Consider the following 16,073-nt stretch of genomic DNA (forward strand, 5'->3'; position numbering starts at 1 on the left):
TCTATAAACATGGTCTTTATTTGGAGTGGAAGTGATACAAACAGCAGAGAGTACATATATATATATATAAAGGCATTAGTGCCTGGGGGTGCAGTTAAACTACACAGCCCTGTGTTGGGGAGTAATTATAAAGGACAAATAACGACAGGAAACGAGATGTGTTGGAAGAATTCCTACCCCCGGGGCGATGTACAACTGCACTAACAAACAGCCCCTCTCCCTTCTCCATGAGACGGTTAAGGGCAGAGACACACGGGAAGATTCAGGGAGATTTAGTCGCCCGGTGATCTCTTTTTCGGGGCGCGACTAATCTCCCCGAACTGCCTCCTGCCGACTAGAATCTCGATCGCCGGCGGGATGGCACTTGGAGCGCTTTTCAGAAGTCGCCCAAAGTTTCCTCGTGAGGCAACTTCGGGCGACTTCAGAAAATGAAGCGCACCGATTGCCATCCCAGGGCGATTTACATTCTAGCCGGCGGGAGGAAATTCGAGGAGATTAGTTGCCCCGAAGTAGAGGAGATTTATCACCGGGCGACTAAATCTCCTTAAATCCAAGTGTGTGTTTCTGCCCTTAAAGGGATATTGTCATGGGAAAACATGTTTTTTTCAAAACACGTCAGTTAATAGTGCTGTTCCTGCAGAATTCTGCACTGAAATCCTTTTTTCAAAAGAGCAAACAGAATTTTTTTTATTTAATTTTAAAATCTGATATGGGGCTAGACATATTGTCAGTTTCCCAGCTGCCACCAGTCATGTGACTTCTGCCTGCACTTTAGGATGGAACTGCTTAATGGCAGACTGTTATCATTCCTACTTAATGTAACCAAATCAGTCTCAGTGGGACCTGGATTTTACTAGGCAGGCAGCTGTCATTTACATTTAAAATAATTCACAAATTTCATTCCTGAACCAGCAAGTGTATTTTATTTAGTTGTAATATTGGTGTGTAGGTGCATCTCAGGTCATTTTGCCTGGTCATGTGCTTTCAGAAAGAGCCAGCACTTTAGGATGGAACTGCTTTCTGGCAGGCTGTTGTTTCTCCTACTCGATGTAACTGAATGTGTCTCAGTGGGACCTGGATTTTACTATTGACTGTTCTTAGATCTACCAGGCAACTGTTATATTGTGTTAGGGAGCTGTTATCTGGTTACCTTCCCATTGTTTTTTTGTTTGGCTGCTGGGGGGGAGGCGTTGATATTACTCCAACTTGCAGTACAGCAGTAAAGAGTGACTGAAGTTTATCAGAGCACAAGTCACATGACTGGGGGCAGCTGGGAAACTGACAATATGTCTAGCCCCATGTCAGATTTCAAAATTAAATATAAAAAAAATCTGTTTGCTCTTTTGAAAAATGGATTCAGTACAGAATTCTGCTGCAGTAGCTCTATTAACTGATGCGTTTTGACACTTGGCTGATATTTTACTGGCCTGGCAGGTAAAAATAATGGCTGATCCCAATGTTATTAATAGGGAAAAAAGATAAATATACAGGAAGGCCGGTATTTTTTTTTTCCAGAAAAGGTGACAACCCTAATGAGATATAATCTGTGTCCATGCATCAGATCTATAGAAATAGCAGCTAATAATAATAATGAATAAACGACACCAAAACAGACAGGCAGTGAAATGGTTCAGAACAGCACCGGCCAATGTTTTTTTTTTTTTTTTTTGCTCTCAATTCATCACAATGAAAGTGGTAGAGCCCATGTGCTGGGGGAGGGGAGGTGGCACTGAGAGGGGCTTTATTTCAAACTTTAATGGCTCCTCCATTCACAGCCCTCTTTCTCTGCAAACTCTTTTAATGAACTGCATCTCAAGTGGTTTACAAACAGCTCTCTCTCCCCTGCAGTTAAAGCTTTGTGCTGTGGAGCCGAGGGATTGTCTCATATTACAACTAGCCTTCCAATGGGAGCCCAGGAGCGGCGGATGGAAGGGGGGGGGGGTTGCAACTTTCTTGACCTGTAGCTGCCAGATTCAGTCTCTGGTGACTAAGTGTTGAGCTGTGAGTAATATGTTACTGTGAGATGTTACTCCCGACAGAAGGTTACTCAGATTAAAGTACACGCAGCCCATTGTGACCTCACTGCCTGCAACACTTTTATTTCATTATCCTGTAACGTTTGAAAGAAAATGTCCTTCTAAGCAACTTTCCATTATACATTCACATCACCATTGCGATGATTTTATAAACGTGTATGTAAATGTCGTTGCTATTGAAAGCAGCCTTTGTCCGTCCCTATCTGTTCAGACTCCTGAAACAATGTAGCAGAGGACACTTCTCTTTCAGGAGCTGCTGAGGTTCACCGTATCAAGTTAGGCCAAATTGGGCTGAGCCCCAGGGCTCAAAGTTGCCCCTAGCAACTCCCCCATCTTCTGATCCTGTGTCGGTGGCACTGCACATGCTCAGTGGACTGGTGTTGGGAAGCTGAGCTTAGGGAGCATGGGAAATTATCAAGCAAAAAGTGAGGTTCATCTGCCATAGAAGCGGATGCTACAGAGGTGATTATTATAGTCTGTTGCAGACTGCACTGGTTTCTGAGTGATCATGTAATGTAAATCTGAATTAATGACTAATCTGCCTTATATTGTATATATACTGTATATTGTGAGTGGGTCAGGTAAGTGACAGCAGCACAGAGCATGTGCTGGGAATCCGCAGAAGATGGGGTGCTACTCGGGGGGTACCCAGTGGGAACCTTGGGCTGGTACTGAATTAAGGGTTAGCACCTTTTCATGAAAAAAATACTGGCCTTCCTATATCTTTATGCATTTCCTCTATTAACATTGGGATCAAGCTTCATTTGTACCAGCCAGGCCGGGAAAATACCCTAACTGAACCCCAAAACATACTGAGGGTCATTTATCAACACTGAGCAGTAACCCATGGCAACCAATCAGATTTCTGCATTCATCGTTCTACTTGCAGCTGGCTTTAACAAGCTAATCACGGATTGGTTGCTATAGGTAACTGCCCATGGGCAAATTTGCCCAGTGTTGATAAGTGAGCCCCAATGTGCACCAAATCCATCCTAATTCTATTTAGAGCTTTAGTTCTCCTTTAATATACACCCTAGCATGATAGGACTGATCCAGGACACGAGGAGCATTAAAGGGGATATAAACCCCCCAAAAAACCACATTTCGCCTCATGGAGTATCACTTCCAATATAGAGTCATTAGAAAATATCAATGGCCCTGTAAGTGTCAATTGGAAGGAGTCTTCCTCTCTGGTTGGACTGCTACATTGTTTCACAAGTCAGAACCACCCGGGCAGAGAAAAGATAGGAGGCAAACGCAGCTTCCAATAGTAGTTAGGTATAACTTTACAAGAGGGATAATATGATAAAAGTGATAATGTCTCATGTTATTATGGGTAGGAAGGAGGCTGGGAAATAGTGATGTGTGGGCAGTTCTGGGACCTGCGGGTCAGACAGGTTCGGGCTGACTCCTGCACTAAATCTTCGGCCTACTACTGCCGGCGCTGGAATTTATAGACTTCCCCTTGCCCCGCCCCTTATGTGATGTCACTGCGGGCGGGTCTATAAAAAGAGGGCAGGAGCCGGCCTGGGCCTGGGCCGGGAAATTCTCAACCCGCACTACTGGGGAAGTGGCTGCTTTTTACAATCTCACATTCCTAATTGGTGACTGACTTAAAGGGGTTGTTCACCTTTGATCGAACTGTTAGTATGATGTACAGAGGGATATTCTGAAACAATTTGCAATTGGTTTTCATTCATTATTATTTGTGGTTTTCGAGTTATTTGGCTTTTTATTCAGCAGCTCTCCAGTTTGCAATTTTCAGCCATCTGGTTGCTAGGGTCCAAATTCCCCTAGCTGCACAGATTTGAATAAGAGACTGGAACATGAATAGGAGAGGCCTGAATGGAAAAGATGAGTAATAAAAAGTAGCAATAACAATACAAGAGCATTTGTTTTTAGATGGGGTCAGTGACCCCCATTTGAAAACGGGAAAGAGTCAGAAGAAAAATGCAAATAATTAAAAAATAATGAAGACCAATCGGAAAGTTGCTTAGAATTGGCCATTCTATAACATATTAAAAGTTCACTTAAAGGTGAGCCACCCCTTTAAGCAAGGGGGTGACTGAGGTAGATAATCCATAAATAAGCAATACAAATACTATACTGACCTGCTGCCTTTACTTGCCCTTGAACATAATCAGCGCTGGGAGCTGCCCTATGACTTGTCCCGGATTAGACGAGGAATTCCGGTACCTGCAGCTTTGGACGGACATTCAAGTCTCCACTTGACCTTCCACACATATCACTTTATTGTCACCTATACTATTAGCCTTGCAGCACATATTCTTATCTTATCTGGCAGATACCCATAAATACCTGGCCTATTGAGTGCAGTAATGCAACAGCTACACAACTACACCTGCTGGTTGAAGGTGGCATTGCAGGTGTATTACTATCCTCATATTTAGACAGAACACAGGACTAAGCACACAATACTATATTCCTTTTCCAAAACTCTGGGTATTTTACACTCATTTTTAGTACGGTCTATTCCTAGCAGCTTTTCAATTGGTCTTCATTTTTAAAAATACCTTATTTTCCTCTTCTGCACTTTTCTCAAGCTGTACCAATAGCCAAAAAAAACTTATTGATAAATGAAGCTACAATGTCATTGTTATAGTTAAACTTTATTACGTATCTGCCTTTTCAGGCCACTTCTATTCTTCCAGTCTCTCATTCAACTCACCGCCTGGTTGCTAGGGTAAGTTGGACACTAGCAACCAGATAGCTGCTGAAATTCCTGGACTGGAGAGTTGTGGCTGAATAAAAAACACAGTTATTCAAAAGACCAAATACAAATTGTCTGAGAATATCGCCCTCTACGTCATACCTTTAACTCAAAGGTAAAAAACCCCTTTAAAGGAGAACTAAAGCCTAACTAAAGAAGTAGGTAGAAATGTTGTACACTATGTTTTGTGCTTCTGTACCAGCCCAAGGCAACCACAGCCCTTTAGCAGTAAAGATCTGTGTCTCCAAAGATGCCCCAGTAGCTCCCCATCTTCTTTTCTGCTGAATCACTGCACATGCTCTGTGCTGCTGTCACTTACTGAGCTTAGGGACCCACTCACAATATACAGTACACATAGAATAGAAATGTCACAATATAAGGCTGATTAGTAATTAATACACATAATTACTACATGGCAGCACAGAAACCAGTGCAATTAGCATCAGAATTTAATAATCAGCAAACCTGTAGCATCAGCTTATATTACAGCCAGGGAAGCTCATTTTCTGCTGGATAATTAGTGACGAGCCCTAAGCTTAGCTTCTCAACAGCCAATCAGAGCCCACTGAGCATGTGAGTGTCACAGACACTTTCCAAGATGGTGACCCCCTGTGACAAGTTTGAAGTCCTGGATCATTGCTGCTATTGACAAGCTCAAACTTTAGCCTCGTGCAATAAGTTCATTATATAAAATATGGCATTTTTAGCCACATTCATTTTTAGGGTTTAGTTCTCCTTTAAGAGTAAGCTACTGATGGCCCCATATATCAAGTGTCTCTAGTCCATATGGAAGAACACAGGGAACGGACAATTTGCCCAAATATGGAGCCGTGGGCTATTGCCATGATTGTGGAGCATTAAAGTGCGCCCCACGGGTGGGAATGACGAATCTCTGAACATCCGACCATGAAATGAGGGGATATAGGAGGTTAATAGTGTAATTATTTGACATTGTTAATCAACATTATAACAAAAAAAAACTATGATAACATATGCAATAAGTTAAAATAAAACCACTGAAATAAAAAGAACAAATCTTGAACAGTATGAAACAAAGAACTCATCTCAGTGATATTATAGTTTGTAGATTACAATACTCGTGGGTGCGGGAGGCAAGGAAACGGCTGCACCAAGATGGCCGCCAGGCCGTGGTTGACACGACCAGTGACTACAGCAAGATGGCCGAAAAAAAAACAAAAACAGAGAAAAACAATGGTCCAAGATGGCTGAATGATCAATGTAGTTCCTGGTCCAAGGTAAAAACGTCAAGTATAAGAAAGATCTGCCCCTCGCTATGTGCAACAACCGCCACAAAATAGTTTGGGATTGAGAATTTAGAGCTCGTGTGAGAGGCAACATCGAAATTCACAAAAACACAATCTGACCTGCGCTCGATATGTGGACGAGGGCCTTAAAAGGAAGTCCAAGTTGCAGCGGGTGGGCCGGTAAACACTCCAAATGGCTAGTTAGTTATCTAGTTAGCACAGCACACAGCCCAAATATTCACGGGTTGGGCGAGAGGTGGTCACTCCAACGCACAGAACGTGGGCACGGCCAGAGCAGGGTAAAGTGGCATTTGCCTCCAGTCCTGAGCCGAAGAGGGAGGGGTAAGTGCAAGGGTTTGTACAAAAAACAACCACAAATAAGAGTATTCTGACACGGATCCTAGAAAAATAACAATACGGCCTATAGTAAGGTATGCACAGTGAGCAGGTCTATAGGGGAGCCTCTCTAAAGCAGTGACCTTCAACTAGGGATGCACCAAAACCACAGCAGAATCCTTCATGAAAGATTCGGCCGAATACTGAACCTAATCCTAATTTGCATATGCAAATTAGGGCTGGGAAAGGAAAAAGTTTTTTTTTTTTTCTTTTGGTTTGTGATGAAAAGTCACGTGATTTCCCTTCCCGTCCATATTTTACATATGCAAATTAGGATTTAGATTCAGTTTGGCCAAGAACAAGGATTCGGCCGAATCCCAAACTGAATCCTGGATTCAATGCAGCGCCAGGCCAAGCCGATAGGGAGAGAGTTGGAGGGGAACGGAATCGTCAGAGGGGAGAGCTTCGGAGGTGAGGGAGGCAGGTAGGGGAGAGTGTTGGAGGGGAAGGGAATCGTCAGAGGGGAGAGCGACGGAGGGGAGGGAGGCAGATAGGGGAGAGTGTCGGAGGGGAGGGAGGCAGATAGGGAGAGCATCAGAGGGGAGAGCAGCAAACATGGACTAGAGGTAGGTAGAAGACAGGTATGTGCCCAGCGCCCCCTTTCCGTTGCGCCCTAGGCAGGTGCCTCTTCTGCCTAGCCCTAGTTCTGGCCCTGATTCGGTGCATCCCTACATTAAACCCAAACCCCCCACATCCCAAGCTGTCACTCATGAATGATATAGTTTTGATACTATCATGCCATTGTCTCCTTTGCAACATATTTTCTTCATCTGCATAACATTTGTTGTCATTTTGATTTCATTTGTTTAATATGAAAATCAAATAAAATATTTTAAACCAAGCTGTCACTGCTCTAAGGAACGGTGGAGACAGGGATAAAACATTCAGCTTACAATCACTTCAAGGGGAAATATTACCTTATTTGGAAAGAGGACCCCCCCCATTCCCAAAACACATTTCTGCATTTATACCCCTGAATGCATCACTGTAGACAGCACCCCTAGTGGTGATAAAGAGGTAGCCTTTTTTCAGTCGTCGTCTTAACTGGCAGCTGTCGCATAAATGCAAATATGCACAGGACGAACGACCCCCCTCCAGTACTGAATGATCCATTCCAGAGACATAGAACCAATGTATAAACCGGCATCATGTACCCGTATGATGGGGGGGGGGAGGTGATTGCAGGAAGTAGGGAAGTGCCAATGTCTCTGTAAAGGATGGAACATTTCCCCCCTCCCCAAAGTAAAACTTGGAAGGAGGTGTAGAGTAAGGCCTTCTGCAGGGAGAGGGTGTAGACAAAAGTGCTGTTCTCCCATCAAAATGATTAGGAAGTTTAGGATTTTCCGTATAGAGGTTCAAGTCTGTAGGGGGGGTACAGTCTCTGCTCCTCTCCCACCCAGCAGCATCACACTGCCGTCTCTTGGTCCTCCCTCTGGATCATTTGGCAGTGCTGTGTATTCTCCAGGTACTCCGCCAGCTCTATGTCCTTCGCCTTCTCTGCTTTGTTTTTTGGGGTGTCCCCCTGGAAAGGAAACGTTTAAACAGATTAGGATAAAAAAGTGATGATCGGAGGTAGGAATGATGAGTGTAGAATTCCCAGGGCAGCCATAGGCTCAGCATTACATCTGCCAGGCCGGAGAAACCCTACGTGTGTCATTAGCATTTAGCAGAAACAATAGGGATGTTGGGAATAGCGGCAGGTTACCTAGAATTAGGGATGCACCAAATCCACTATTTGGGATCTGCCCGAATCCTTCGTAAAAGATTCAGCCGAATACCGAAAGGAAAAAGTGGGGAAAAATGTTTTTACTTCCTTGTTTTGTGACAAAAAGTCACGTGATTTCCCTTCCCACCCCTAATTTGCATAAATGCAAATGATGGATTCGGTTCGGCCAGGCACAAGGATTCAGCCGTATCCGAATACGGCTGAAAAAGGAGGAATCCCAAACCCAATCCTGGATTCGGTGCATCCCTACCTATCTATTATTATTTATTTATATTGCGCCAGCATATTTCGCAGCGCTGTAAAGTAAATATTGTTTATACAACTAAATCACATTAATTACATACATAGAACATATGGAGTTACATACATCACAACCATAACCAGGTACAAAAGGTGAGGAAGGCCCTGTGCAAAAGAGCTTACAATCTAAAGGGAAGGGAATAAGAGACAAGGTGTGGGCACTATCTTAATAAGCTTCCATGATGATATTTTGTGCTTTATTAAAGCAGTTGTTCACCCTTGAGTCAACTTTTAATATCACGCAGAGAGGGATATTCAGAAACAATTTGCAATTTTTTATTATTTATGGTTTTCAAGTTATTTAGTTTTTTTATTCAGCATCTCTCCAGTTTGCAATTTCAGCAATCTGGTTGCTAGGGTCCAAATCACCCTAGCAACCTTGCACTGATTTGAATAAGAGACTGGAATATGAATAGGAGAGGCCTGAATAGAAAGAGGAGTAATAAAAAGTAGAAATAACAATAAATGTGTAGCCTTACAGAGCATTCGTTTTTTGTTTTTAAATGGGGTCAGCGACACCCCATTTGAAAGCTGGAAAGAGTCAGACGAAGAAGGCAAATTATTTATAAAAACGATATAAAAAAAAGTTTTTTTATAAATAATTGCCCATTTAATAACATACTAATTAAAAAGTAACTTAATGGGGTTGTTCACCTTCAAACAACTAGTTCTTTTCAGATAGATCACCAGAAATAACGACTTTTTCCAATTAATTTCTATTTTCCATTTTTCGAATATTGAAGTTTAAAGTGTCTTTTTTTTCACCTCCTAAAGCAGCTCTGGGAGGGGGTTAGGTCGCCGACCCTGTAAGCTGTTCTCAAACACCAGAGACAGGGACATTCAACTTTAAACTAAGATCTTGGAAAAACGGCAACAAATAAATAATGGATAATTGAAAAAAACAATCCAAAATCAACTGAACTGAAAAAAGTTTTTGGAAGGTGAACAACCCCTTTACAGGGGAACTCGCCCTTTAATAGTACATTATTTGAAGCCCTTTCATTGGTTAGTATTAGTGGCCCTTTAATAGCAATTGTATTAGTATTAAATAATCCATGGTGCCGTATGTTTTTGGGAGGGGGTGAGTGGTAATTGCGGGATCTATGGAGCCGAGAGTTGAAACGTGAATGAATTCCCAGGAGCAGGGTCGGGCTCTTGGTACCAGCTGGTAAGGTATGCGCATTAAAAGCTGCAGCTGCAGGGGAGAGGGCAGACCTGGGCGGAGCGAGACCCCTTTTTTCGTCTGCAGCTGTCTGGAATTCCTCAGCTTCTGTCTTATCCCTTCTCCCGAAACTTTTCAACCCCCCTCCTATGTCTGCCTCTGCCCCCCTGCCATTCCCACCAATGGCCTCTGTATCAGCAGCTGTCCTGGCTCAGGTGAAGTGCTTGTAGAAAGACAGATGTCTGGTGGGGCGGAGCACTAAAGCACACTGTGCCCCCCCCTCCCCAAATGGACAGTGTGTGTGTGTGTGTGTGTGTGTGTGTGTGTATGGGGCTGCAGTAATTAAAACACCCTGCGGTGGAGGGAAACATGTTCAGTGGATAAAATGTAAAGTGAATAAAGTACCCCCTATTGTAAAATATAAGGATATTACAAAACCACCGAGGAGTTCCATGACCATATAAGGATTTATACAGGTCATGGAACTCAGAGGTGACTTCTAATATCCTTATATTTTACAACACAGGGTGCTTTATTTATTATAATACACAAGTCTTAGTGAGTCATGTGACAAAAATGACATCACTACTCACCGTTTATAACTGATGACATAATTAGTCACCGTTTATAAGGATATCATTTACAGGCTATTCATGGTTTTTGTGTGTTATAAAGGCATCAGGTGTCCTTAGCCCAGTGCTACATATTATTTCCATCTTCTCATGGTGTCTCAGCACGACGCGGCGTAATTAGCCTGACCTTTCGGCTCATCTCCCTGACATCTCCATTGCTATTTACCTGCAGATCTGTTTTCATCAGGGATGCGCCACCTTCCACTATGTAACGGCAGATTGTGCGCTGGCGTAAGGACGCTGCGAGATGCAAACAGGTCTCCCCTCTGCCAAGACAATCAAGAGAAAAGGAGCAATATGTTAGATGCTTTGTGTCTTTGCTGCAAACAGGAGAGAATAAAGAGGGAAATAGATGAGTATTAACAACAGAAATGTATAGCACAAGGGGAGCACCCAGTTAGTATGGGTCTGTCTTTGGCACATACTCCTCTGGTACCAACTTCCAATGTTCCTGCTGAATTGTGCTTAGTACAGGGAATACCTATTCTGCCATAGTTTTATGTGATCTCTCTGTACAGGCTATGAGCAAACTTAGGGGGCTGTTCCTGCTGAATTGTGCTTAGTACAGGGAATACCTATGGTGCCACAGTTTTATGGGATCTCTTTGTACAGACTATGAGCAAACATAGGGGACTGTTCCTGTTGAATTGTGCTTAGTACAGGGAATACCTATGCTGCCATAGTTTTATGGGATCTCTCTGTACAGACTATGAGCAAATTTAGGGGCTGTTCCTGCTGAATTGTGCTTAGTACAGGGAATACCTATGCTGCCATAGTTTTATGGGATCTCTCTGTACAGACTATGTGCAAACATAGGGGACTGTTCCTACTAGGGATGCACCGAATCCAGGATTCGGTTCGGGATTCGGCCAGGATTCGGCGTTTTTCTGCAGGATTCGGCCGAATCCTTCTGCCTGGCCGAACCGAATCTGAATCCTAATTTGCATATGCAAATTAGGGGCGGGGAGGGAAATTGCGTGACTTTTTGTCAGAAAACAAGGAAGTAAAAAATGTTTTCCCCTTCCCACCCCTAATTTGCATATGCAAATTAGGGTTCGGATTCGGTTCGGTATTCGGCCGAATCCTTCGTGAAGGATTCGGGGGTTCGGCCAAATCCAAAAAAGTGGATTCGGTGCATCCCTAGTTCCTACTGAATTGTGCTTAGTACAGGGAATACCTATGCTGTCATAGTTTTATGGGATCTCTCTGTACAGACTATGAGCAAACATAGGGGCTGTTCCTGCTGAATTGTGCTTAGTACAAGGGAATACCTATGCTGCCATATTTTTATTTCTCTCTGTATGAGCAGTGTGCAAACTTAGGGGGCTGTTCCTGCTGAATTGTGCTCACTATATCTAACCTGGCTTGGCACATTTAGAAAGTCAAAAAATAAATATCTCCCATTCACACTCACTTCATTAATTCTGCTACATCCAGAATTTCAGCAGGAGCTGGGGAGAGAAGAAGAAAAGTATAAGAGTTGCACAATAAACTGAGACTAAGGGCCTGAGTTAAGAAAGATGGAGGCCCTTGGAAACCTTGGCTAAAAGATATACATAAAACATGGAGCAACAACCTTTGGCCCTATAGCCCTATGATACAGGAGTTCTTCCTGAGAACAAGATGATGGTCAAAATGTTATATATTTGCCATAGCCCTTAGACATGGCATATTTTCAGAATATTGGGCATTCACTTACCATGCTCAATGATATACTTGACAATCTCTTTGCTCCCAGACGTCACAGCATGGTGCAGAAGAGTGCATCCCTGTGAGTCTCTCAGCGTCAGGTTGCCCCCGGCTCGGTGCGCCTCCCTAAACTGGCACCATAACAAAAGAGAACACGTTAAATAGGCGATTGTGAAATATGAGCCACCTACAGTAATGAGTCACAATCCTGTCTGTCTGAGAAAATCCTAAATCCTGCACAATAGTCCTGTTACCCAGACACTCCTTCCAAACAACTCGTGTGTTTTCTCATTGTCAGGAGACTACATTAAAGGGGAACTGAGCTCAGTCCAACCTCCCAGTAGAGTAACAATTCCTCTTGAGGTGCCACATTCTTACCCTCTCTAAGTCGCCATTTTTTGAAGCTTCCAACAATAATTTACCTGGGGAAAAAGAACAGAACTGGCATTAAAAGCAATTCACTATTCTTATTTAATTCCCTTTAGCCTCTTTACAGAGACTCCAAGTAAGCCATGTGTTGTTCAATTTTAAAGGAGAAGGAAAGCTACGGAGGCATTTTATTGCCAATAGATTAGCTGCAATAGTGCAAGTTAGAATGCTATATTTATTCTGTAGAATGTTTTACCATACCTGAGTAACAGCTCTAGAAACTGTCTGTTTGTTTAGAATAGGAGCTGCAGTATTAATGTGGTGTGACATCACTTCCTGCCTGAGTCTCTCCCTGCTCTGGGCTCAGATTACAGTAGAGAAGGGAGGGGTGGGGAGAGAGGAGCAAACTGAGCATGCTCAAGCCCAGGGCAATGAGGTTTAAGCTGAAAACAGGAAGTCTGATACAGAAGCCCATGTGTACACAATAGAAGGAAAGAAATGTGGTGTTTCTTTTGACAGGGGACTCAGAGCAACATTACTTTGGGGGTTTACTGGTATATTTAGATGGACCTTTCTGATAAGGCTTACTTAATTTTAGCCTTTCCTTCTCCTTTAACTTAACTTTTAATATGATGTAGAGAGTGATACTCAGACAATTTGGAATTGCTTTTCATTTTTTATTAATTGAGGTTTTTGAGTTATTTTGCTTTTTATTCAGTATGGCATTTCAGCAGTTTGGGTGCTAAGGGCCAAATTACCCCAGTAAACATTCCCTGATTTGAATAAGAGACTGGAATATGAATAGGAGAGGGTCTGAATAGAAAGAGGAGTAATAAAAAGTAGCAATAACAATACATTTGTAGCCTTACAGAGCATTTGTTTTTGGATGGATTCAGTGATCCCCATTTGAAAGCTGGATAAAAAGGCAAATCATTAAAAAACTATAACAAAGAAAAAACTTAAGGCCAATTGAAAAGTTGTCGATAACATACTAAAAGTTGAGTCAAAGGTGAACCACCCCTTTAAGCAAGTTTTTCTGTATGACATGAGGCTACGGGATACTCACTAGACTGAGACTCAGAGAATCCTTCCTCCGTCCTACAAAAAAAATCCAAGAAGTGTGCAAGTGTTAATAATGAAGTGGTTTTGGTTTGTATCTATACATTGCAAACGTCTATGTCCTGCCATCCCTTTGAGTAAATAACGGGCGAACAGGATCAGGGGCAGGGTGCAAAAATCTTTACGCGTCACAGATCGCCTGTATGTGTCCTTCATGACTGCAAAGTTAAAATCTGCTTGTTAAAGGAACAGTTCAGTGTAAAAATAAAAACTGGGTAAATAGACAGGCTGTGGAAAATAAAAAATGTTTCTAATATAGTTAGTTAGGCAAAAATGTAATGTATAAAGGCTGGAGTGACTGGATGTGTAACATAATAGCCAGAACACTACTTCCTGCTTTTCAGCTCTCTTGCTTTCCACTGATTGGTTACCAGGCAGTAACCAATCAGTGACTTGAGGGGGGGCACATGGGTTTTAACTGTTGCTTTTGAATCTGAGCTGAAAATACAAACTCGCTAAACATTTATGTCCCATGTGGCCCCCCTTAAAGTCACTGACTAACTCAGAGTTAGAGAGCTGAAAAGCAGGAAGTAGTGTTCTGGCTATTATGTTACACATCCAGTCACTCCAGCCTTTATACATTATGTTTTTGGCTAACTAACTATATTCAAATTTTTATTTTTATTTTGCACAGCCTGTTTTATTATTTACTATTTACCTAGTTTTTATTTTTACACTGAACAATTCCTTTAAAGAAAACTTGTGGCTAGTATCAGTGAATCTGCAGTCAGCCAACATCTGTAAAGCATCTGCACAGGGGGTATTAACACCAAGTGAATACTGGCACCGGCTCAATAAGGTACACCCACCCCGTATAGCCAAGTTGTGCAGGTAGGTATGGATTTCTCTTGTGCCAACATTCAGTTAACCCTCAATGTATACAAATATAAGAAATTCCAACACCCTTGAGTTGCTAGCACTATATAAACAAACAATGGTAATACATAGGAATGAGGCCTATCATACTGTATGTATTTACGCATGTGTGACAGATAATATATTTATGCAGAGGGGACAGTATAAACATACGGCTACTTAGAATTCCTTCTCTGCATAGTTACATGGAAGTGGGGGCTGCCATGTTGCTTGCGATAGAGCCACCACAAAGTGATTTGAATGAGAGACAGGAATATCAATCATACAAGTCACTGACCCTGAGGAGCTCACCTGTTACAGCCGCAGACTGGTTTGTTGCACAAAGTGTCACTCGCTGACCTGCTCCTGTGACATCCGTCTGGTGATCCAGTGAGCGGAGGGGAAGTGGGAGGTGGGGGGAACTGAAAAAGTCGGCTGTTGGGACTGGCAGTTTTATCGCCGATGTCCAGCATGGCAGGGGAGGTGCCAACAGACTGGGTTATGATCAGTTCTGGATCCAGCACATAGAGTTCATCCTGACAGATCTCCAACACAAAGTTCAGATGTTCCTGGGAATATAAAAGAGAGAGGTGAGATGCTGGGATAATGCTGGTACCGCAGTTTGGCATTTTCCGCAGTGCTACGAAATGCAATAGGCTACATTTATTTGCAGGAGACCATTAGAAATCTATGGCAGCAATTTGCTTGTAGCTAGGATGACAAGTGGGCCTCTTTGAAGCCTCGTGCCTTTGCAGCAATGGTGTTCAGCAAGGACTGCAGCAGAGAGGTTCCTCTGCTGTAAGCCTTCCTTGCATGCTCCACCTACTGGCAGAATGCAGAATCTATGAAAAAGTCATGAGATTAATTAAAATATATAAATGGAAGAGCCCTGTTGGCTGTGGGTAGAATGTTCTAGTCTTGCCCTGTGTTGGAGTTGAAGGCTCCATGTACCAACCCTTATAAGTTAGCAGTCAAAAATACAAGTTCCTCCCCACTTCTTGAGCCTCTTAAAGGAACAATAACACCAAAACATTAAAATGTTTTAATGTAATGAAAATGCAATGTACTGCTGTGTGTTTGCTACAGAAACTCTACTATAGTTTATATAAACAAGCTGCTGTGTAGCCATGGGGGCAGCCATTCAAGCACAGGATACACAGTAGATAACAGATAAGTACTACTATAGTTTATATAAACAAGCTGCTGTGTAGCCATGGGGCAGCCATTCAAGCACAGGATACACAGTGGATAACAGATAAGTACTACTATAGTTTATATAAACAAGCTGCTGTGTAGCCATGGGGGCAGCCATTCAAGCACAGGATACACAGTAGATAACAGATAAGTACTACTATAGTTTATATAAACAAGCTGCTGTGTAGCCATGGGGGCAGCCATTCAAGCACAGGATACACAGTGGATAACAGATAAGTACTACTATAGTTTATATAAACAAGCTGCTGTGTAGCCATGGGGGCAGCCATTCAAGCACAGGATACACAGTAGATAACAGATAAGTACTACTATAGTTTATATAAACAAGCTGCTGTGTAGCCATGGGGGCAGCCATTCAAGCACAGGATACACAGTGGATAACAGATAAGTACTACTATAGTTTATATAAACAAGCTGCTGTGTAGCCATGGGGGCAGCCATTCAAGCACAGGATACACAGTAGATAACAGATAAGTACTACTATAGTTTATATAAACAGGATGCTGTGTAGCCATGGGGCAGAAGTTAAAAGGGAGAAAGCACCTTTACCAGTACAGTATCACGAGAGGGGGAAATAT

The 16,073-nt window shown here is 42.6% G+C and overlaps 1 protein-coding gene across 2 annotated transcripts in view; it reads right to left on the minus strand.

The window, feature by feature from the left end:
* Nucleotides 1-7,228: 7,228 nt before the first annotated feature.
* LOC108713453 (diacylglycerol kinase zeta) overlaps nt 7,229-16,073 on the minus strand; it is a 52,169-nt gene continuing 43,324 nt past the window's right edge. For both annotated transcript variants that reach the window (XM_041589803.1, XM_041589802.1), the window contains 7 exons: nt 14,593-14,849; nt 13,373-13,404; nt 12,316-12,359; nt 11,948-12,068; nt 11,663-11,699; nt 10,415-10,514; nt 7,229-7,950 (listed from right to left, as the gene is read on the minus strand). In XM_041589803.1, the coding sequence (XP_041445737.1) occupies nt 7,834-7,950; nt 10,415-10,514; nt 11,663-11,699; nt 11,948-12,068; nt 12,316-12,359; nt 13,373-13,404; nt 14,593-14,849 (708 nt within the window). In that variant the 3' untranslated portion in view covers nt 7,229-7,833. The remainder of the gene's footprint in view (nt 7,951-10,414; nt 10,515-11,662; nt 11,700-11,947; nt 12,069-12,315; nt 12,360-13,372; nt 13,405-14,592; nt 14,850-16,073) is intronic.

Source organism: Xenopus laevis, chromosome 4L (genome assembly GCF_017654675.1).
Source record: "Xenopus laevis strain J_2021 chromosome 4L, Xenopus_laevis_v10.1, whole genome shotgun sequence".
Taxonomy (NCBI): domain Eukaryota; kingdom Metazoa; phylum Chordata; class Amphibia; order Anura; family Pipidae; genus Xenopus; species Xenopus laevis.